We start from the raw sequence: 24,132 nt of genomic DNA on the forward strand, positions 1-24,132 counted from the left end.
ATCCAGCCTGGGCATAGCAGAAGGAGATACAAGCCGCCATCCATTTGGAGATGGTATGCTTAGAGATGGGATGTCCCAACTTGTTCGGATCAAAGGAGATGAAAAGTTGAGGAGCAGTTCTGTGTGGCTTGGTGCATTCCAGGTAGAAAGCCAAAGCACGTTTACAGTCCAGAGTGTGAAGAGCTGATTCTCCAGGATGAGAGTGAGGCTTTGGAAAAAACACAGGAAGAACAATGGATAGATTCAGATGAAATTCCGAGACCACTTTGCGGAGGAATTTTGGATGAGTGCGAAGGACCACCTTGTCATGTTGGAACACTGTGAAAGGTGGATCAGCAACCAATGCTTGAAGCTCACTAACTCGACGAGCGGAAGTGAGGCCAATGAGAAACACCACTTTCCAAGTGAGATACTTCAGATGAGTCTTGTTAAGAGGTTCAAATGGAGGTTTCATAAGTTGAGAAAGAACATTAAGGTCCCAAACTACTGGAGGCGGTTTGAGGGGAGGATTGACATGGAAAAGTCCTTTCATGAATCTGGAAACCACCGGATGAGCAGAGAGAGGTTTCCCTTGAAGAGGCTGATGGAAAGCAGCAATTGTACTAAGATGGACTCATATCGATGTAGACTTGAGGCCAGAATGAGAAAGGTGCAAAAGATAATCCAAAACTGAAGACAGTGAGGAGTGTTGTGGCTCATGATGATGAGAAAAACACCAAGCAGAAAATCTAGTCCACTTTTGGTGGTAGCATTGTCTAGTAGCAGGCTTCCTTGAAGCTTCTAGGACATCTCTGACAGGTTGAGAAAACTGGAGAGGGGTTACGTTGAGTGGACCCAAGCTGTCAGGTGTAGAGACTGCAGGTTGGGATGAAGTAGAGATCCCTGATGCTGTGTAAGTTGCGATGGAAACACTGGTAGGAAGGGGTCCCTGCTTCTGAGTTGAAGTAGAAGGGAGTACCAAGGTTGTCTGGGCCACCGTGGAGCAATCAGAATCATGGTGGCATGGTCTGACTTGAGTTTGACTAGAGTCTTCTGAATGAGAGGAAACGCATATATAAAGAGATTTGTCCAGTCCAGAAGAAAAGCATCTGCCTCGAGGCGGTGAGGAGTGTAGATCCTGGAGCAGAACTGAGGCAGTTTGAAGTTGTGAGGGGCTGCAAAGAGGTCGATCTGAGGTGTTCCTCACTGAGAGAAGATGTGATAGAGGGGCGTTGAGTGGAGGGTCCACTCATGAGGTTGCAGCAGATGACTCAAGTTGTCCGCCAAGGCATTCTCCGCCCCTGAATGTAGACAGCTTTGAGGAAGGTGTTGTGGCGAATCGCCCAATCCCAAACTTTCAGAGCTTCCTGACAGAGGGAGGCCGATCCCGTGCCCCCCTGCTTGTTGATATAATACATGGCGACTTGGTTGTCCATGCAAATGAGGACCACCTTGTCTTGGAGCAGGTGCTGGAAAGCGTTGAGAGCATTGAAAATCACCCTGAGTTCCAGGAGATTGATGTGGCACTGGTGGTCCGTGCTGGTCCAATAACCCTGTGTGCGGAGACCGTCCAGATGAGCCCCCCAAGCATAAGTGGACGAGTCGGTCGTGAGGACTTTCTGATGGGAGGGCGTTTGAAACAGCAAACCTATGGATAGATTGGAGGATAGCATCCACCAGCGAATAGACTGTTGCAGAGGAGTGACCTGGATGTGTCGGGACAGAGGGTCGGATATCTGCGTCCACTGAGATGCCAGGGTCCACTGGGGAATCCTGAGGTGAAGTCTGGCAAAAGGAATCACGTGAACTGTAGAGGCCATGTGGCCCAGGAGAACCATCCATGTGTCTCGCCGAGATGGACGGGTGAGAGGACACCAAGTGGCAAAGATGGAGGAGAGCTTCCAGCCGTTGGGGAGGGAAGAACACTCTGAGTTGGGTAGTATCTAGAACAGCTCCGATGAAGGGAAGAGTCTGGGAGGGTTGTAGATGGGATTTCGGGAAGTTTATCTCGAACCCCAGATGTTGCAGTAACCAAATCGTCTTCTGGGTCGCGAAGACGACTCCCTAAGACATGGAATCCTTGATGAGCCAGTCGTCCAGGTAGGGGAACACCTGGAGGCCGTGGTTTCTGAGCACTGCGGCCACCACTACCAGGCACTTGGTGAAGACTCTGGGTGACGAGGCCAGGCCGAAGGGAAGCACTCGGTATTGAAGATGAAGATGTCCCACCCTGAATCTGAGGTATTGACGTGAGGCCGGATGAATGGGAATGTGAGTGTAGGCCTCCTTGAGATCCAGAGAGCATAACCAGTCGTGCTGCTCGAGGAGGTGATACAGGGATGCCAGGGTCAACATGCAAAACTTTTCTTTGACCAGAAACTTGTTGAGGAACCTCAGATCCAAAATGGGACGCAGATCGCACGTCTTCTTCGGAACAAGGAAGTACCGGGAGTAAAAATCCTTGTTCTGTCGAGACACAGAAACCAGCTCGACAGCTCCGAGCTGTAATAAAGCCTGAGCCTCCTGAAGAAGAAGGGTGGCCTGGGTCAAGTTGGAAGGATACTCTCTTGGAGGATGTTCTGGGGGGGGCTCGATCAAACTGGAGAGAGCATCCTTCTCTGACGATGGAGAGGACCCAGAGGTCAGTGGTAATGATTGTCCATCAATGGTAAAAGTGATGGAGACGATCTCCAATTGGTGGAGCAACTGAAAATGGCAGAATGATAGAAGTTATGCCCTCTATGAGACAGTCAAAAGGGCTGAGGAGCCTTAGGGACAGTAGATGGCTGAGGCTTCTGTTGGTGCTTATGGGAATGCTGCCGTTTCACAGGCTTTCGGATGGGGGAGCCTGCTTAGGTGGGTAACGCCACTGGTATATCAATGGTGGGCGTGATGGACGAGGAGGAGCAGGCTTAGGCTTCGGACGCAGGATGGATTGGAAGGATTTCTCGTGGTCCGAGAGCTTCTTGGTCGCCACCTCAATGGATTCATCAAATAGGTCGGTACCAGCTCATGGAACATTGGCAAGCCTGTCCTGGAGATTAGGGTCCATATCGATGGTCCTGAGCCACGCCAGCCGGCGCATGGCCACCGCACATGCTGTAGCCCGAGCAGAGAGCTCAAAGGCATCGTAGGATGACTGCATCAGCTGTAACCGGAGCTGGGACAGCGAGGCCAAAACCTCCTGGTATTCAGATTGTGCCCTAGGGTCCACATAGGGCAAGAACTTCTGGAGTACCGACAGGAAGAACTCAAAATATGTGATGAAATGGAAGTTGTAGTTCAGCACCCTGGATGTCATCATGGAGTTCTGATAAATCCTCCTGCCAAATCGGTCCATGGTCTTGCCCTCTCTACCAGGCGGAACGGCAGCTTAGACCTGGGAGAGGTGAGACCGCTTCAGTGAGGACTCCACCAAAAAGGATTGATGGGAGAGTTGGGAACCATCGAACCCCTTATGGTGCACCGTGCGGTACCTGGCATCCAATTTGCCCGGCACAGCGGGGATGGAATAAAGTGTTTCAAGGCATCGCACAAAGATCTGATCCAGCAACTTATGTAGAGGAAGCTTGAGGGATTCAGCAGGTGGTTGAGGGAGGAGCATAGTCTCCAGATATTCTTTGGAGAATTTGGACCCTGTGTCCAGGTCGTCTGCCATCTGTCGAAGGAATGAGGAGAAAGACAGCTGGTCAGCCGAAGCAGGGCCTCGAGAAGGGCTCGAGGACATCAAGGCCTCTGGATCCAAGGAGGACGGGGATCGTGGTGGTGATAAGGACCCCAGGGTGTCCTCGAGTTCCGGCATTGGAGGAGGTGAAGTAGCCAGTGGAGAATACTCAAGAAAAGGCTGCTTCCGATGAGGCGAGGCATGCCTGGATGAGTGTCTCGATGAATGCCTCGACCGATGTGAACTGTGTTTGGATATCGGTCTCGAGGGACGAGGCGATTGGATTTTCGCTGAGGCCTCCAGGTAGTGGATGGGACTGGAAGCAGTTGATCGAAGCAGAGGTGGTTGGCTGGAATCACCCCGGGGTACTCGTAGAGACTCGAACCCCTGCATCGGGTGGATCGGCTCCAATGGAGGCACTCGCAAAGACTCTGCTCCTTGCATAGAATGAGTGGGTTACAATGGAGGCACTCGCAAAGACTCTACTCCTTGCATCGAGTGAATCGGTTCCAACGGAGGCATGGGCAAAGACTCTGCTCCTTGCGATGCATGCATCGATGCTAGACCAGACACTCGCAGAGACTCTGCTCCCTGTAGAGAGTGTGTGTACCGTTGAGGCACTGGAGGCGGCTCGACTTCGCGGGAGGCTTCCGTGTGCCCAGGCTGGATTTGCGAGAGAAGCTTAGGCCCCATAATGGTGAAGAGCTCAATGAATTGCTTCTCCAGCAAGGTCTGGAACGAGGCCGGCAAAGATGGATCTGCATCAGGAATGGGACCACCTGCACGGGCCTCACGCTCCTTAAGGCCAATGTGTGAGTGCTTGGGCTTAGAAGCCTTGGGCACTTTCTGCACTACTGGTGGAATGGGCTGCTGTGCTACCTGACCTGAGGAGACAGAGGAAGGCATCGCAGCGGGCGCCGCAGTCTGAGCCGGCACAAACGAGGCGGGCTTGATGAGACTCAGAGCCGCAGAGGTGGGAGGCTGGAGAGCTGCGGATGATGTCGAAGGTGATGGTCCCCTCGATGAAAATTGCTCCGTCGAGGACTCCATGAACAGCGATTCCCACAAGACGCAACGACGCTTGAAAGCACGTGCAGTGAGTGTGGAGTAAGGCCGGCACGATTTTGGAAGATGTTCAGGCCCAAGACATCGAACACAGCGTCGATGAGCGTCCGTTAGCGAAATCGCGCGCTGGCACTTGGCACACTTTTTAAAACCGGTGATAGGCCGGGACATAGGCCGGAAAAGCTGCGCCGCAAGATCGAAGCCGCGGGGCTGCGGCCACGTGGCCTGCCCGGTTGAACGGATGGAAGAATTAAAAAAAAAATAAAAAAATAAGAAAACACGACGAAAAGCAACGATTTCGAGAGAATTAACCCAAAACCGCAGACTTTAAGAAGGCGCAAGTGAACTAACTTCACACAGAGAGTCGAAGATGGACTTCTCGGCTCTGCGGAAACATAAGAACTGAGGAGACGCGCCTTGGTCTCGGCGGGAAGGCACTCGCGCATGCGCGGTGCGGGCGACTCGAAACTTCGAGTTTCTTCAAGCAAAAATGCTTGAGGCGTCCGCATCGGGGCTCCGTTGGATCACGTCACCCATTAGTGAGAATACCTGCCTGCTTGTCCTGGGATAATGCCAATATGTTGTTGCTTGATAAGGCAAAATTAACCACATGAATCGATTTAAGTTTTACTAGTTTAAGCATCAGATATTACAAAATACAGCTATTAGTTTTCGATCATAGGACCATCTCAAGAAACATTATACATTCATAAATGTTAAGGGGCCCTTTTACTAAAGTTTAGCATGTGCCATCAGACATTAGCACAGGTCCTGTTTTATACCTGTGAGCCATGTGGTAATTATCACCTGCTGATGTCTGTTAACATGTGTTAAGTTTTAGTAGAAGGGCTACTTTGTGAATTGGGTAATAGTATATATGGGCTTACTTAACTTATGTGCTTTTTACAATTTGTCTCAATTGTTATAGCTGTTAGCTTACAAATTATCAGGATCGATCAGTGGCATAGCAAGGAGGGTGGTCCGCCCTGGACGCGGTCTTCCTTGGGGCGCTAGCACCCCCCCTCCTCTCCACCCGCCTTCCTACTCCTCCCCCTGCTGTGCATCCCTTCATACCTTTTTAACTTTGGCGCTTTCTCCAATGGCACTTCTGGGAGGAAGTGATGTCAGAGAGAGTGCAAAAGGAGCCCTTGATGTGGTAACCCATAGCCAATTAAGCGGATTGGATTGAATTTATTACTTTGCATACTGCTTAATATAAAAGTTTTAAAGCAGTGTATAATACAACAATAAAATTAACAAAAATAAACAAAAAAAATCATAATATAAAATACAATAGTGCATGTAAATGTGTAGAACAGAAGCAATGTTAAAGAGTAGCAGTGGGTCCACCTGGAAAGTCCCAGAGAAGTATTGATGTATTTAAGAAATAGTTCTTACTTCCTTGTGATGACTCCATGAAACCACTCTGGAATGCCGTGATCTTCAAACCATCTGGCCTGCGTTCTCACAAACCACTTCACGTTCGCCTCAGGTAATGGCATTGTTTACCCTCTGAGGTGTCACACGTCTCTTCCCCTGCTATAGAACAAGCTTGTGGTTAGAACTCAGAAGAGATGATCATCTCGGAAAACCTGGTATAAAGTTTCATGGCCAAAGGCTAGATACTGGTTCTTTAGCCACAGGAAGGTGTGTGCACATGTTGCAGGTGACACTTTCATGTGTGCACATGGCCAGGATTAGCACGGATCATATTACAGATAAGAACAGGCAATAAGATACTACTATATATTTTCTTGTGAGGAATGTTAACAGATAAATATAAAAAAATCACTAGAGGTGGGTGGGTTCCCAGAGATCCGCATTAATTCTAACACGTGGAGAAAAAGCCTCAGTAAATAGTTCATCAACGCAGCAATCAAAGAAGATTTCAAGCTGCTAACTTGTTTCTCATTGGCATAAAAAACTCCACTTAGAAAATGTGTCTGGTGAGTAACATTTTGTGATTTTTGATAATTATATACAGTTCCCATATAAGTCTTGTACACATTTATCAACCAGAATGTGTTTGTATGAGCAGGCAACAAGTTATGCATTTAGGACAGTGTTGTGACATTTGGAAACACTCATGATGAGATGGGTACATTAGGAAATGTCTGGTAAGGAAGTCTGTCACTTTTGTTTAACCTGAGTAACAAGAACCATGGTGTCACTTCCTGCATGGCATGAGGACAACAAATAAGGAAAGGGGTGGCTTAAAATCTCACGTTCTTCCTCAGGCCAGCCACCTGATCTGTGCGTGCTGCTTAAAATAGCATACAATTACACAGCTTTCCTTTGCACAAAGTCATAGGTTTGCATATGGTTGCTCCCCTCCCAGGTCCACTGAGCAGGCTGATCCAGTCCTGATTTTGAAATCAAGCAACATAAAAATCAGACTTATAAATACTTCATGTAAATGGGGCAAAACCAGGACTGAAAGCACCTGTTTAGTTCAACCGCGATGAGGTGACACCCAGTAGCTGGCTTCTTTTACAAAATGTCCCATCGGTTGTTTTGTGCTGTTTAATAGTATTTGCATGCAAAAGATGCTAAAATTTCACCCTCTAAATCAGGGGTGTCAAAGTCCCTCCTCGAGGGCCGCAATCCAGTCAGGTTTTCAGGATTTCCCCAATAAATATGCATGAGATCTATTTGCATGCACTTCTTTCACTGTATGCTAATAGATCTCATGCATATTCATTGGGGAAATCCTGAAAACCTGACTGGATTGCGCCCTCAAGGAGGGACTTTGACACCCCTGCTCTAAATGTATACCATTAACCATCATGTGTGTAGTGTATGGTAGAGCAGTGGTTCTCAACCTTGTCCTTTGGACCCTCCAGCCAGTCAGGTTTTCAAGATATCCCTAATGAATATGCATGAGAGAGATTTGCATATAATATAAGTGACAGGTATGCAAATCTCTCTCATGCATATTCATTAGAGATATCTTGAAAACCCGACTGGCTGGGGGGGTCCCCAGGACAGGGTTGAGAACCACTGTGGTAGAGTACCACATTGCACTGTACTGCAGTACTGAAATGTTTCTATAGAAAAGAGACCTGTTACTTTAAGGTACAAACAGGAAGGGATTAAAGGCAGGCAGGTGTTATGAGACAGAGAGCCAGCACAAGGGAGAAATCAAAGGCTGTGGTATACCAGGAGAGAATACTGGTGACCCAATAAAAACTAAGGCTGGATTTTTCACCAGCAAGTTTCATGATGTTAGTAGCTGATTTAACTCATCTTATAAATAATGAAGATCATGATCTCTCTGTGTATAGGACCTTGAATTCAGTAACTCATTCCATCACTTTTTAACAAAAAGTAAGCATCCCTAAGATTACTATTAAAAAAAAAAATCCTTAACATGATGTGAGTCTGATCTGTCCTCTTTTGCGATTTCAAATAAGATGTGTGACTTATCTATTTCAGCTGTGAGAAAAATTCACTTTCTATGAAACTCGTAGAGGTTGTTTTCAATTGCGGATCTACTTTTATGGAAATCAGTTGCCTGTACACATCAGTACAATTAGGAGGCTAGAGCTGTATTTATTTCATTTATTATTTAATAATTTATAGTCCACATAGCCTACAATTCTATGTGGATTACAAATTATTCAGGTAGTCAAGCATTATAACTGTCCCGGCGGGCTTCCACTCTATCTAATGTATCTGGGGTAATGGGAATTAAGTGACTTGCCCAGGGTCACAAGAAGCAGTGCGGGATTCAAACCCACAATCTCAAGGTGCCATGGCTGTAGCTCTAACCACTGCACCACACACTCCCACATTTAGAAAATGATTGAAGGGTGCTCTATTTTCTAAAGCATTTGAGAATATAATATGTGACTGTTTCTATGAAAAGGTGACTAAAGTCATTTAATATGTTGAAAATACCTGATTTTTAATGTTATGGGTTCATAAGCGGTCTGAAAACGGCAGGTTTGGAATTTCTGTGTTTTTATAATTTATTTCCACATATAAAGATGGAGTTGGAACTGTTGTATTATAAATTGTTTGCTCTAACAGAATTCAGTAAAACCTTATTTTTTTGTTGTTTCTTGAGACTAGCTAGATTGTGAGCCTTCGGGACAGCTAGGGAAATCCAAAGTACCATTTTTATTTATTTTATTTTAATGTATTTTTAATCTATCTTCATTGTAAACCGCTTTGAACCTCACGGTATAGCGGTATATAAGAAATAAAATAAATAAATAAATAAATAAATAAATAAAATAAACTTTAGCCACCTTTTCCCAGAGACGGTGACATATGATAAGTCAGTGGTTCCCAACTCTATTCTGGAAGACCACCAGCCAGTCAGGTTTTCTGGATAGCTCTAATGAATATGTATGGAGAAGATTTGCATGCCTGTCACCTCCATTATATGCAAATTTGTCTCATGCATATTCATTAGGGCTATCCTGAAAACCTGAAAGGCTAGTGATCCTCTAGGATAGGGTTGGGAGCCAATTATCTAAGTAACCCAAGTTGTGTCTTTTTTGCATGTTAATGATCAGTGCATGCTAAATGCTAAGAAGCACTTAGGAATAAAATGGGCTTTTTAGCATTTAGTGCACGCTAAATCTGTTGGCCCATCTTAATAAAAGAAGCCCTAAACTTGTTAGTTCCAGCAAGAATATTGCTTTTGTTTCCTTTCTGTTCTGTTTATTTAGTCATTTTATGCTATATTTTAAATTATGGAGTCTATAACTGAGTGGTATAGATAACCATATACAACAGATGTCAATAAATTCTCGTTAGCTTTTTTCAAACTTTGAAGTGGTCTGTATTCAGATGTTCACTGGGGAGTGAATTAATCAAAAGTTATAGTTCATAAAAAGGCAAAAAAAGGATTAAAAGATTAACTTAAATATGAATAGTTAAAATGTACTAAGCAGGTTTTTGGCCAGTAATTGAAGGATGGAGTATGTATACTGATTACATCTACGTTGGCAGTGAATGTCGATGAGATTATAAGCGTAGTTAGTACTCCTTAACTCTGAGGCCTTTTCCTGTACAAACTGTATTGCTCAAAAAGTTGACTAAATAATAGGCCCAATAAGAATGGTTAATAGTTTATTGAATATAGACCTTTTCATGTGAGTGGATTATTGACATTTGTTGTATATGGATATTTTAAATTATACAATATATTTACATGATATGATGCATTTAGTTGCAGGTGGAATACAAATAAATGAAATTTAGAGGAAAAGAGATTTAAAATGTAGTGTATTCATGCACTGTAACACTATTGCACAGTGCTAAGAGAACAGCTAAAATTAATTTATTAATGGAAGCGTGGCCATTCTTCTCTCAATAAATATGTTTCTCATGGGCACAAAAGAGGAAAAGTCTGTTTTAAAATATAGCTTTCTGGCTCACGTCACAAAATATACGTGTGAGCATAGTTCTCTAGCTCGCTGTGCTATTAGATTTGCTAAAGTCCAGGATTATACCTCATGTGCTCATATGCTGTATCTCCTGCACCCATTCTTGTCTCTCTCCTACAAGCAGGTGTCAAACCTCTGGCACTTTCTTCCTTCTCATCAAGACACTTAGGGATCCTTTTATCAAGCAGCGGTAGAACCTTTTTTTTTTTTTTTTTTTTAATTCTTTATTATTTTTCCAAACTTCAATAGTGCAACATACAAATATATAACATATAATAAGTCTATAAAAGCACATTCAACTTACAAATATACATAACCAACCATTTTCTCCCACCCACCCAATGATTATTCAATAGAACACAGAAACATAGATTTTCCCAATAACCTCACCCTGCTCAAATTAATATCATCTTCCCATCCTCCCACCCACCCCAAGTGTAAATACTTAAAGGTCAAAATTAGAACAGAAATAGCCCCCCCTTCCCTGGATGTGTACGAAAATAAACTAACTCATAATCAAAGACCTACTATAGTGAAGTAATATAAGATGTCAACGGGCCCCAAATCAATTTAAATAAATTACTGTGCCCCAAACTATCTGCATTCATTTTTTCATAACCTTTTACCGTGGGCCGCCAAGGTCAATGCTCCGACGCTCATTAGAATTGAATGAGAGTTGGAACATATACCTTGTCGGCCTGCAGTAAAAGGCTCTACAGCTGCTTGATAAAAGGAACCCTTATATATGCTATGGCTGTGCTCCCTCCTAAATTCGCCTCTACCATTGTCCTGTTCTTCTTTTATCTCTTACCAGCTCTCATCAGCCCTCATCTCTTCCATAATTTACCCTCACCCCCCCCCTTTATGAAGCCAAGTTAGGAGTTTTTATCAACGGCTGCGGCAGTAAAAGCTCCAACGATAAAAAACCCTAACACGGCTTCATAAAGGGGGGGGGGGATAATTTTTATATCAATATTTTTATTTCATCTAATAAAATAAAGCCCTAAGCGTACATGCGCACTCCCACCTGCGTGCTCCCATTTTCCGTGCGCTGTAGGGCACCGCAGGTAGGAGTGCACATGCGCCAGAATCCCCTGAGGCGGATGTTGGCCGCGGTGACTGTCGGTAGCTGCAGGCGGCTGCAGGCCGCGGCGGAAGATGACGTGAAGGAAAGTGGCAGCGAGCCACAGTGTCTCCAGCGACCGTGTCCCTGCCTCTCTGTTTCCGGGCTGTGAAGAGAAATGTGGCTGGAAGGAGGGAGCTGGCCAAAAGAGATAAAAACTCACGGGAAGGATGATGAGGGGTGCAATGGGGCATGGAAGGGAGAAAGAGAGTTGCATTGGGACAGGAAGGGAAGAAGATGGGTGCACTGGCCCCTGGAAGGGAGAAGCAGGAACCTGGTTCATACGTAAGTTGGATGTTCTTAATCCGGTGACTGCCTGTGCTACCTTTCCACAGGTGGAGTTAGTACTCCCAAGAGTTATCTGACTGTTGGCAAAATTCAGTCTGCTAATTGCAGAACTATTGAAATAGTTAGGAGAGCAAAAACCTAAAAGACAAAAAAAAACAACAAAAACAACCCAGACAGACAAGTGATGTGATCTGCAAAATCTGTAAGAACCAGTCAAAAAAGCCCGCAGAAGACCAGTATAAAAATCTAATATAATAAAGCCCTAAGCACGCATTTGCACTCCCACCTGTGTGCTCCTGTTTTCCGTATGCTGTAGGGCACCGCAGGTAGGAGTGCGCATGCGCCAGAATCCCCCGAGACGGATGTCGGCCGTGGTGGCTGTCGGCAGCTGCAAGCCATGGCGGAAGATGATGCGAAGGAAAGTGGCAGCGAGTCACAGTGTCTCTAGCGACCGTGTCCCTGCCTCTCTGTTTCCGGGCTGTGCTGGGAAAGGATGGGCTGAGGACAGGGCTAGAAGAGGAAAGAGAAGCGCCTGAGCCGGCAAGTAACTCAACTGCTGAGGAAACTGCTCCCTCTAGCTGATGGAGAAGCCAGGTGGAATCGGAAGTTTTGTCGGGATTGCAGGAAGGGAAGGGGTGGGGAAGGGACTAAGGGAGCCGGCCAGACCGCGGGAAGGGAAAGGGGGGTAGGGAAAACGCTGCTGCTGCACAGGGAAATGGAGGGGGAGGAAATGCTGCTGTGGCTGCTGCACAGGAAAGTGGTGGGAAAGAAATGCTGCTGCATAGGAGGCAGGGAGAGAGACAGATAGATAGAAAGAAAAGAAGAAAGACACAGGGGCAGGGAGAGACACAGAAAGACAGACAGACAAAGGGGGCCAGGGAGAGAGACAAACAGCGGGAGGGAGAGAGAGACAGACATATATTCTAGCACCCGTTAAAGGTAACGGGCTAAAATATTAGTCCAGTCAATATTCTTTTTCACAGGAACACTTTACAGATATTCTCGATCACCTGAAAAGGTACTAGAGAATCATATAATTTATTGTTTATTGAACAATATTCTATATGAATAGGTGTGGCATACATTTTTACCTCGATACAGCTTGTGGAAAAATGCGATATCATTTCAGAAGTTCCCATTAGAAACTACTATAGCAATAAGATTGAGTAATTAATATGAGTGTAAACACTAAGGCCCTCTTCTATCAAACTGCAATAGCAGTTTTCAGCGCGGGGAGCCGCGCTGAATGGCCTGTGCTGCTCTTGATGCTCGAGTTCCTATGAGCATTGGGAGCAGCGCGGGCCATTCAGCGCGTCTCCCCACGCTAAAATCTGTATTGCAGTTTGATAGAAGAGGGCCTAAGCATGGAAACTATGAAAATGAATGAATTTTACATATAAAAGATTAAAAAGATTGAGATTATTTGGACAGATGAAGAAATTGGCTAATTGAGTCCTCATGGTTACAATTGATTTACCTGAGGTTAGCCACTGTTGAATCAAATGTTTATGTTCATGTTTGGTGAGGTGTATTTAAGAACTGTTGGTTGATTTTCTTCATCCATCGAATTGAAGAGTTGTGCTTTATAATCAGTTTTGAAAAACTAAGGCCAATACTGGTCATATTTGCATGGTCAATGTCCCATATATGGCACTCCGGTTTAGGATGGGCTGGAGAGAGTTTTGATGGAAATTCCAAGAATTTGGAACACGAGGACAGTGCTGGGCAGACTTGTATGGTCTGTGTTCCGCAAATGACAAGATGGTTTGAATAGGTTGGAGTGGGCTTCGACAGCAAATCCGGTAGTTGGAACCTAAGGACAGTGCCGGACAGACTGCTACACTCTATGTCCCAGAAATGGCAAAGAAAAACTATTTAATCATGAATTAATAATGAGAGCCACTGTTGGGCAGACTGGATGGCCCGTTCAGGTCTTTATCTGCTGTAAGGTTCAGATAAAAGACCTCAGTCATTGGAACATCTTGGGCACCATGAGAGGGGTCCCTAGGTTGATAACAGGAGTGATGTTCCAGGAGTGATAGAGTGATATATAGGGCCTATTATACCCAAGTACAGTTACACAAAATTGGGGGTGTTGCCTCTCCTCTCTGTCTGAAATGTGGCAGGTAACCTAATACTTTTCCTCATTCTTTCTGGGTCTGTTGGACTAGTCGATCCTTTTGGATGTCTATAGTGCATTATATACAATGCCTCTTCCACTGTGCCCTTTTGGAGCAATTGGTTCTTGACATGCTTGGAGCTTTCAGAGGCTTCCCTAAGGGGGGTCTCCAATGGTGTCATAAGGTGCTTCTCCTTGCTCACAAATGTATATTACAATCTTGAACTGTTTCAGAACCTCCTTCCTTTTGGGGATGGAGATCATTGGTGCATAGTATGGCCTTTTGGAAGGCCAGAGAGGCAGTGGATCACACTCGCAGACATAGATGCTTTTTGCTTGTTTGGGGAGCTTATTTGGCTTCCTTATCACCTCGAGGTCGTAGCCTCATTTTGAATACTATCTCTTAGGGAGTCTGGTGAGCACTGAGTTCTTGCTTGGGATCGGATACTGCACAACATTCCTTTTTTTTTTCAGTTGTGGGAAGACTTCTGCGGTTGCCCAGGGACCACAAGAGTACAGGCCTGTGGAGTGCTTGAGACCTTTTGGTCGCCTTCTATATATTTGTTGAGGGGAGGGGAATTCTAGGGTATTGGTTGGTTGGGATGAGTTGGGACAGGATGTATACTCTCAGAAAGTTATGTATTGTTGGATCCTAATTCAGATGGACTGTGTTGGCTTTATCTTTTGTCTTTACTTCACAATAAAAATAGATTTGAATATAAAAAAGGTTTGGATAATTTCCTAAACAAATGTCCATTAGCCATTATTGAGATGGCTTGGGGAAATCCACTGATTATTACTAGGATAAGCAGCATAAAATCTGTTTTACTCCTTAGGATCTTGCCAGGTTCTTGTGACCTGGGTTGACCACTGCTGGAAACAGGATACTGGGTTCGATTGACCTGCAGTCAGTCCTGGTATGGCAACCCTTATGTTTATATATCCATTCAGGGAAACAGGATCCTTACAGGAGACAACACAGGAACTGAACAGGGCAAGAGACCTTTATATAAGGAAATTAAGAGGAAAGGGAAACTGATTTGGTTCTCCAAAGAAGGGGCTGTTACAAAAATAAAGATAAAATCGAGATATCATTCACAAAATACAGATCACTGCAAAAAGGAATGCATAATAAAAGGAAGCAATCCACACACACATAAATCTGAGCGAGACAAAGAAAGATCAAGATAGCAAAAGCTTCCATGTTTATTTGAAATTTGATATACCACTTATCAAATATCTAAGCGGTGTACATAATTAAAAAGTTAATATGAATAAAGATAGTAATCAAAACAAACTTATGAAATTAAAGGGAAGGAGGGGGGGTGGAGAAATTCAATAATCAAAAGGAAAGTGAAATATAGAATAGAAAACACAATAGAATAGAATAGAATAGAGAAAATAGTAAAACATGTGAAGTGAGATGACAAAAGATTTTTTTTTTTAAATGTATATTTAGTGAAAGGAGAAAGGCCATAGCTGGAATAATGACACTGAAAGATACCAATGATCAATACATATACAGAGATGAGAGAAAAGCAGAATAACTCAACAATTACACTTCCCCCTCCATATTCGCGGTTTCGTTAACCACAGTTTTGATTATTCACGATTTTTTGTTCCCTGGCTCTGCCCCCAAATTTACATCACTGCTCCCGGCATTGCGCAGAGGAAATCGCTGCTCCCCTTAGCTATCTTTCTTCCAACTGAAGTTCTGAGAAGTAGACTGTTGGATCATAACCCCTGTACTGTCCGATTGTCTCTAGCTGCCAGCGAAACTGTGTTCAATTTAGATTGATACTTCGGGTGTTCAGGGTACCACGCATGGAACGGTCTAGAGGCAAGAGTGTTGGATAGCAGAAGGGAGCAGATAATACTTCAAAACCTTGATGTGCTTTGTGTTCCAGCTATTGGATTTCATCAGCAAGCTAAGTCTGCTATAAGTTACAGCGCTGTAGGTCAGGTTATTTGCGGTTTTTAAATATTTTTTAGGGCTTTTTTTTTTACAGTAAAACTGTAAATAACATAGGAAAAGTTATTTGCGGTTTTTCAGTATTCATGGCTATGTTCCGCCTGCATCCACCGCAAATACGGAGAGAGAAGTGTACTTCTATTTAGTATTCAGGGAAGAAAAACCTGGTAAAAGTCTACAGCCATCTGACAAACATACGAAGGCCTCTTCTAGTTGGAAGACTGACTTTAAATCTGTGGCTTCTAAAAGTAGAAGAGCACTGAGAAATGTTACAAATTCAAGAGGTTTCACTGGGGAAACAGGAAGAACAAATTAAAGAGATTAAAAATCTGGAGTCTTTAAGAAAAGGAATTTTGCTGCAAGGCAAATGGAACACGATAATCAAATGATGAAAAATAACCTCAGACTATTAATCTTTCTAAGATCATCTACATTCTCAGTGATCGAGATGGATAAGAAGTTATTTTTGAGAGAGATTATTGATTCCATCTGAGTCTATGGGCTAGATTCACTCACTTGCCTGATCCAGGTCCGATTTGTAATGTAATGTAATGTAATTTATTTCTTATATACCGCTACATCCGTTAGGTTCTAAGCGGTTTACAGAAAATATACATTAAGATTAGAAATAAGAAAGGTACTTGAAAAATTCCCTTACTGTCCCGAAGGCTCACAATCTAACTAAAGTACCTGGAGGGTAATAGAGGAGTGAAAAGTAGAGTTAGAGGAAAAATAAAAATAAAATAAACATTTTAACAAGACAGCATTGATCTAAATACTTTGGAAGGTAGAAGAGAGGAGAGAAAGGAATAGAAGCAGAAGGGGGAGCCATTGAACAGTAGAATTCTGGAGAAATTTAAATGATAGAAATAGAACAAAACAAAGACAAAAGGCAAAACAATAGATAAGATTAAAGATAAATCATAAGCTGGAAAGAAAAATAAAATAAAACTTTGTCTTCAATCCACGGTTTCAGCGTCAGTGATGAAGTGGAGCAAGTAAGTTTAGGAGGAGCGATTGACGTTTCCAGAAAGGGCTTCTTCAGGGAAGAGACTTGGCAGACAGTCCCAGGATGCCTATGTCTCCTCCCCTGCGATGTTCTCCCATCCATGCATTCCCTCCCAGACACACTGCCCGTGCCCCAGCCGCTCCAAGGAGGCTGCCCCAGATGAGGCCCACGGTAAATGCAGGATTCTCTCCTCTGCGGGAAAGCCGCCCGGAGCCGACAGTCGATCTTCTTAGCGGATTGCATGGGGGGAAGAGTTCACACTCTTGGTAGGATCGGGTCTGTGTGCTCTCGGTGGTTGTGGCTGGTCTTGGTGCTGCTTAGGTGTAAAAGCAGTTGATCTCCTACTTCTGATAATATTTAAAAGCAAGCATATTGATTTTTCCAACGGAATGCTGGGGGAAGAGCTTACTTGTTTGGCTGGATCAGGGCAAAGGGCTCTCGGTAGTGGTGGCTGGTCCTGTTGCTGCTTAGGTGTAAAAAACAGTTGATCTTCCTAGTGGACTGCAGGGGGAGGTGGAGCTCACACTCTTGGCTGGATCGGGTCTGTGTGCTCTTGGTAGTTGCGGATAGTTCCGCTGCTGCTGAGGTGTAAAAGCAGTTGATTTGTGGCAGGCCGACCAATTCACTAACAGGGTGATATTAAATGGGGGCGATCGGAGGAATGCTCCCTCCCCCACCGATCGCACGGATCGCTATTGAGCGATCCAGACACATGCGCATGCCATCTCTTTGCCTGTCGATGGTCTGCACATGCTCTCTCCGCAAGGAAGACACTTGCAGGCAGGGAGGGAGGCAGGCGGGGGGAGGGGGGCAATCAGCCAGAACACGCTAGGCCTTAACCCACCCGACTCTCCTACTCTCTGCCACCTTCTCTGCAGTGTGAGCCCGTGGGTTTAAAGTGCGGCTGCACTGCGGGGAATGCGGCAGAAATCCAGAGCTCGGGGCAGAGAGCAAGGGCATGATCGGGACAGAGTTGGGGCAGAGAGCAGGGCTGGAAGATCGGGGCAGAGTGCAGGGCAGCAATGGAGCAGGAGAGTCGGCAGAGACGTGTGCGACTGGTCACCAGCAGTCGCTTCTTCTGTTGATCATCCAGCCCAGTCGGTGTCCCAGATTTGTTTAGTGAATCGCGTCCCTGCCTAATTTGCATGCCGTTTCCCCTCATTTGCACGCACGGATCAGAGGAGAGGTTAGTGAATCGGGTTGCAAAGGGGTCACAAACCAATTGGTACATGATTGGTTTGCTTAGTGAATCTAGCCATATGCCCCCTATAGTAAGGGTACAATATCTCAATCTAGGTAAAGGCCCAGAAAGTTCAACCCCTGATAAAGGGGGAAGACCAATAGAACAAGTTTACTTTTGACCTTTGCCTTGAAAAATGATAAGACTTGTTTTTAAGTATGTACTTTAAACATATTAATGAGCAGGTTTTTTTGGCTCTAATAGTTGCATATTTACAGATATTTCTCAAGCATCTCAGAGGCGTAGAAAGGATTTCTTGGCTTTTAAACCATGGGTTCTTGCCATGGGTGCAACTTTTATCGTCTTTATCCTGCTAAATGTTGTGTGAAAAAAATATTTGTTGTTTGAAGCCAAATAACTTGCTGAAATTACAGTGACAAGAGAAGACGTAGCCGCTACAGTTCAATCTGGGAAGCCTATCATAATTTAGCACGTTTCAGCTATAGGATTTTAGAAGGTTGATGTACATCTGAATAGTATTTCTTAGTTTTTTTATTTTTGATCATGGTCCCTATATTATGGACTACCCCCCCCCCCCACACACACACACCTTTTATGAAGCCATATTAGGCTTTTTTATCATCGACCACTGTGGTAAAAGCTTCTATGCTCATAGAATTCCTATGAGTGTCAGAGCTAATACTACTATGGCCAGCGATAAAAAAAGCCTAACGCAGCTTCATAAAGGGGGACCTAAATAATTTAGATTTATTTCTTCTTGATCAAATTATTATATAAAGGAAAAATCAAAATAATTTGATCTGTTCAAGTAGATCTGTTCAAGGAAGTTGTAATTTCCTTGATGTATGATTAAAATGTGCATACATTTTTTAAAAAATGATCAAATTCAAAAAAAATGTGCGAGATGAACACAAATGTTCCCTTTAGGGCATAAAAAGATGGAATAAAAGTACACCGTATAGAGCATTTCCACTCATAGAAACAAATGGCCCATCTAGTCTGCCCATCCACAATAACCATTAACTCTTTCTCTCTCCAAGAGATCCCATGTGTCTATCCCAGGCCCTTTTGGGTTTACTGTAAGTAAAAAAAAAAAAATAAGAGAGACACGGGGTATGGGTCAGGGAAGGATAGACTGCACTGGGCATCAATTACAACCTAAAGACAAAAAGGATATAATCCATACAAAACTACAGGTACAACCCTGGCTGCCTTTTTGGTCTTTATCTGTCATCACTTACTGGGTTGTTATGATGCTTTGGGTGCATTTGAAAGAATTGCTTTCACTTCTTGGCACACCTTGTAGCTTCTTGTTCTTGCAGAACAGGAACTGACCGCCCTTCCCTGCCCGATCTTCCTCCTGTATGGCTGCCAGTATATACTAGTTGTATGCACGGACAAACCCAATCCAGTTTCTGCTTATTTTAAACTAACTTTCCCTCCACTTTCAGGTATTTTTTTCATTGTCTATTTCACCTATTCATTCTTTGTGCACCCATCGTATCTGTGCTAAAATCTTTATTGCTCTAGAGAGGGAGCCCCATGCCAATGGGTCAATTTTGTCAGCGCCAAGCCATGGTAACTAGCAATAGCTGTTTAAATACTGAACTGGGGGCCTCTTCTATCAAACTGTGCTAGCAATTTTTAGCGCAGAGAGCCATGCTGAATGGCCCGCGCTGCTCCCGACGCTCATAGGAACTCTATGAATGTCGGGAGCATCGCGGTCCATTCAGTGCGGTTCACCGCGCTACAAGCTGCTAGCGCAGTTTGATAGAAGAGGCCCTTAATTACTGTTATAGACTACTGAAAAAGGTGTAAATATTTTTACACCAGGTTTAAAAAAAACCCCCCAAAACAGGCAAAAACTTAGAAACCTGGCAAGTTATTCATGGAAAAAAAGAAAAAAAAGAGACAGCCTTTTTTTTCAAAGCTCATAATTATCTAATATAATAAAATGATAGGCCACGCATGCGCACTAAAAAAATCGTGTTCCCTGATCCATCGCGAAAACACGATTGCGCATGCGCGGGTTTACATCACCACTTGCTCGCGGCGGCTTTCAAATAATAAAAAAAAAATTACACAGCTGCAGCAGCCTTCCTCACCATGAATGGTACCGGCTCCTCTCTCAAACTGCACCAGGATCGAGAGAGGAGATGCAGCGCCGGCTTTCAACTTAAAAACATAACAAAAAAAACCCAACTGGAGATCGGCGCTCTCACCCACTCCCACTGTGCAAACCCTCCCCCCCCCATGGGAGGATGCGCCACAGCAAAGTGCTGCACAGGTACTGGAGGGGGAGAGACATATCGCTTCTGCACCGGTACAAACATCCCTCTAGCGTTGGCAGTCGCTGCACGTTAAACAGGCTGCTTCGGGCTTTCTCCTGCAGTTGAGTCCCTTTGCCGCGTCACTGATGACGTCATCAATGACGCAACAGAGAGACTCAATGGCAGCAGAAAGCAGAAGCAGCCTGTTTAGCGTGCTGCGGCTGCCAACAATGGAGGGAGGTTTGATATTAAAGTCATCTTGCTGGGAGGGTCGCAGAGTCAGCGGGGGTTGGGCTGGGAGGGGAGAGAAGCGTCTGCCTTGGGTGCTTCAGGCAGCAGCAGCGTTTACAATTCGCTGCTGTTGCTGGCTTCAGGCCTTCCTCTCTGGCCGGTCCTGCCTACTTCCTGTTTTCATGAAGACAGGACCGGCCAGAGAGAAAGACCTGAAGCCAGCAACAGCAATGAATTGTGAATGCTGCTGCTGCCCAATGAAGTAGTTAAAGGGAGCAGAGGGGGAGAGAATGGCTTGGAGGGAAGGAGGAAGGTATGCCAGACAAAGGCAAAAGGAAGGAGGAGATGGAGAGAGGCCATATGGGAGAGAAAGAGAGAGATGGAAAGAGAAGAGAGGGCAGTGAATGGAAGGGGCAACATAGAGGGTGAACAGTATTCTAGCACCCGTTAATGTAATGGGTTTAAAGACTAGTGTTTCAATATTTCTCTTACACATTATCCTAAGGGCCCCATAGACACAATCCCTCCTCCCCCATTCTATAATCGGTGCATGTAAGTTTACAGAACACTAACACTTTTACGGCTAACCCCCTCTTTTACAAAACCGTAGTGCAGTTTTTAGTGCCGTCCACAGCAGTAACAGCTCTGACACTCATAGGAATTTTCTATGAGAATTGGAGCCATTACCGCCACAATCAGCACTATAAACACTAGCGCAGGTTTGTAAAAAGGGGAGGATAAGTGTACCTAGTGCACAAGTGCTAGCAGTACACCTAAGAGCTTGTAAGTAGCAAAGATGTGGATTCTATGAATGGCAACAAATTTGGGTTCTGGAAAAAAAAAAAAATGTAAGCCAAGCGCTATTCTATAAACAGTGCTGCAAATTGATCACCATTTATAGAATAGTGCATAGCACGGGAATCTGTGCCCAACTTTTGGGTGCGAGGATTTACTCCAACTGAAACCTGGTATAAAATCATAATGTGCAAACTTGGTATGGGCCAGATTCTATAAACGATGCCTAGGTTATTTATTTGTTTATTTAAATATTTAATAGCCTGTAAATCCACAATTCTAAGCGGGTAACAAAATCATTACATACATAATAAAACATTAAAAACACAAAAATACACACAGTCTCAAAATCAAACCCTGTCCCCATAACATAAGACACAGATAATCATGAACAAAACAAACAAATTGCCTTAACGGGAGCAAACCAACAAAAAACCTGAACTCAAGCAGCTAGCAACTTACCTTTCTTCACAAAATAATGTTCAAATAAAGCAGTTTTTAATCCCTTCCTAGGGATTGGTGGTGCCTAGCCAAATACCATGCGTCACTCCAAACTGTATAATTGACTTTATTTGGCATTCTAATTGAAAGCTCCATTAAAAGTCTTAACTTTAAAACAATTAATTTATCATTAATTGAAGTTGTGCACGGAATTCAACATGGCCCCTACTGATACCTGTCAACATACCTACTGGTGCCTAAGAATGCCTACCTGAAACGTAGGCATGGTTAGAGAATAGGTGTGATATGACTTGGACACCGGCAGTGACATAGTGAGGGGAGGGGAGGTGGTGCCCCATGTGCCCTCCTCTCCGCCCCTGCCCTCCTCTCCTCGCTCACTCATGCCCTCCCTTCCCACCCTGTACATCTTAAAAGTCTTTGCTAGCGTGAGTGCGTGCAGTTTTTCCAGCCTGCTGCTTGTGCGGGCTTTCCCTCCGACATCACTTTCTGGCCCCACGACCCGGAAGTGATTTCAGAGGGAGCCATGCCAGCGTGAGCAGCAGGCTAGAAGTAGTTGCTCGCACTGATGAAGATTTTAAATAGGTACAGTGGGGCGGGGAAGGGAGGGTGCGAGTGTGGCGTGGGGGCAGAGAGGTGCCACTCCCCCTCCTTACTATGCCACTTGGTACCCTGGCCTAACATACCGTGCCTAACATTCTGATGCCTACCGGTGCTTAAGTTGAGTTAGGTGCCAGTAGGCATGATTCTGTAAACAGTGCCTAGCAGTTGACTGACAACTGCACCAACTGGCACCTAGGAGACGGGCACTGCTAAGCACCATTTATAGAATCAGCCCCACTATGTGCATATTTAGTGAATATCCTTCCATGGCCATGCCCATGGCAGCTAGCTCTGTGGGTGCTTTGAGTGCTTAAGCACCCCCTACTATTGAACAAATTTCTTGACCATGTCCTGGGAAAGGTCATTTATAATGGGTTTAGCATTCACAATCTGGCCACACACCCTTATCAGTTGCACATTAAAAGACTTACCTGTGCTTCTTTATAGAATAGCACTTAGCAAGGTGTGTTTAAGTTTACTGAGAGCTTCTATACTGCTACTGGGGAGTCAATTCAGAGCAGTCTTCATGAGCCTCTGCAAAGGCACTACAATACATGAGCTTCGTTATCATACAGAGTTGCATAGAGCTTCTGTGAGGTGCTATAATACATGGGCTCTATACTGAAATACATGGAGCTCTGTGGTGGTAATGCAATACAGAGTTATTAATACCAGCATGATTATGCCATAGTCCATCATCCTACTTATATACACATATTTATACCAAATCAATCATTCTGCTTATATATACTTGTAAGACTAAGTTTACTATTGCAGCTAAATATTTCGATTCGATTCACCCTGTTGAATTGATTTTGATTCGATTCACTATCAATGATACAGCTTTTTAAGTTTAAACATTTTATTTAACCATCCGCAAGCTCCTCAGCCCCCCTGCCCGATTCTCAGCTTCCCCAAAGCAAATAATCCCCAAAGCTTCCCCAGCTTCCCTGCCCGATTCTCAGCTTCCCTAAAGCAAATCATCCTCAAAGCTTCTCCAGCCCCCTACCCGAATCTCGGCTTCCCAATCCACAAAGCAAATCATCCCCAAAGCTTCTCCAGCCCCCAGCCCAATTCTCAGCTTCCCAATCCTCAAAGCAAATCATCCCCAAAGCTTCCCCAGCCCCCCTGCCCGATTCTCAGCTTCCCCAGCTCAATTCTCATACTTATACTGTGGAATCGCAGGGAGGAGAGGAGAAATGCTTCCGTGAAACGAAGGAGAGAGCCAGCCAAAAAATACAAATATTACCTTTGCTGCCACCGGCGCTGAACTGCACGAGGTCTGCGCTGCGCACCCAAATCCTTTCTTCCGATGTAATTTCCGGTTTCGCAAGACAGGAAGTTACATTAGATGGGAATGACTCCTGCGGGCGGCGGCAGAGGGAAAGCCTGAACGGGTCTCGAGGCCGACTTCAATCAGTGAGTCCGTTTTTTCTAAACAATGAATCGATTTGAATCGCTTCGAATTGGAATCGGGCAGCACGCTATACACTACTTTTACACACCTCCTAAGGAGGTTGGCATTTCAACTAAATATAATCTATTTACGTGCATCCCTGAAAATTCTAGTTTCCTCTCTGTCAACTTCATAATTTCAATTTTGTTGCCAATTAACACCAGTAATTGATTGTTAGCCAACTACTTGGCTTGTTACTCAATTAAACTGTATGCAAATTTGAGCACCATATACTGTATATAGAATCCAGAGGATGGTGGGCAAGTGGTGCTCACACAAGCAGGGCTCCCACTTATATGTTTAGTTGCAGCATACCAGGCAGTCTGTAGCTGATGTAAATGTTAAGGTGTTCTCATGCCAGATCACTCTAGCACTGTATAACTGAATCTGGGCACCCAGATGGCATTACAGAATAGGCTTCACCGTGTGGCATTGGGGCACTTAAATGGTAGTAACCAGTGACAGAACTGCCTCAAAAATGGAGGATCTTCTTAGTAGA

General features: G+C 44.5%; 1 protein-coding gene across 2 annotated transcripts in view; it reads right to left on the reverse strand.

Moving 5' to 3' along the window:
* HSH2D (hematopoietic SH2 domain containing) overlaps positions 1-24,132 on the reverse strand; it is a 42,781-nt gene that overhangs the window by 17,662 nt on the left and 987 nt on the right. The window contains exon 2 of one of the 2 annotated variants that reach the window (XM_033957334.1): positions 6,107-6,244. In XM_033957334.1, coding sequence (XP_033813225.1) covers positions 6,107-6,210 — 104 coding nt within the window. In that variant the 5' untranslated portion in view covers positions 6,211-6,244. Of the gene's footprint in view, positions 1-6,106; positions 6,248-24,132 lie in introns of both variants that reach the window. The other variant, XM_033957333.1, reaches the window with a different exon arrangement.

The sequence above is a fragment of the Geotrypetes seraphini genome, chromosome 8, assembly GCF_902459505.1.
Source record: "Geotrypetes seraphini chromosome 8, aGeoSer1.1, whole genome shotgun sequence".
Classification (NCBI taxonomy): Eukaryota; Metazoa; Chordata; class Amphibia; order Gymnophiona; family Dermophiidae; genus Geotrypetes; species Geotrypetes seraphini.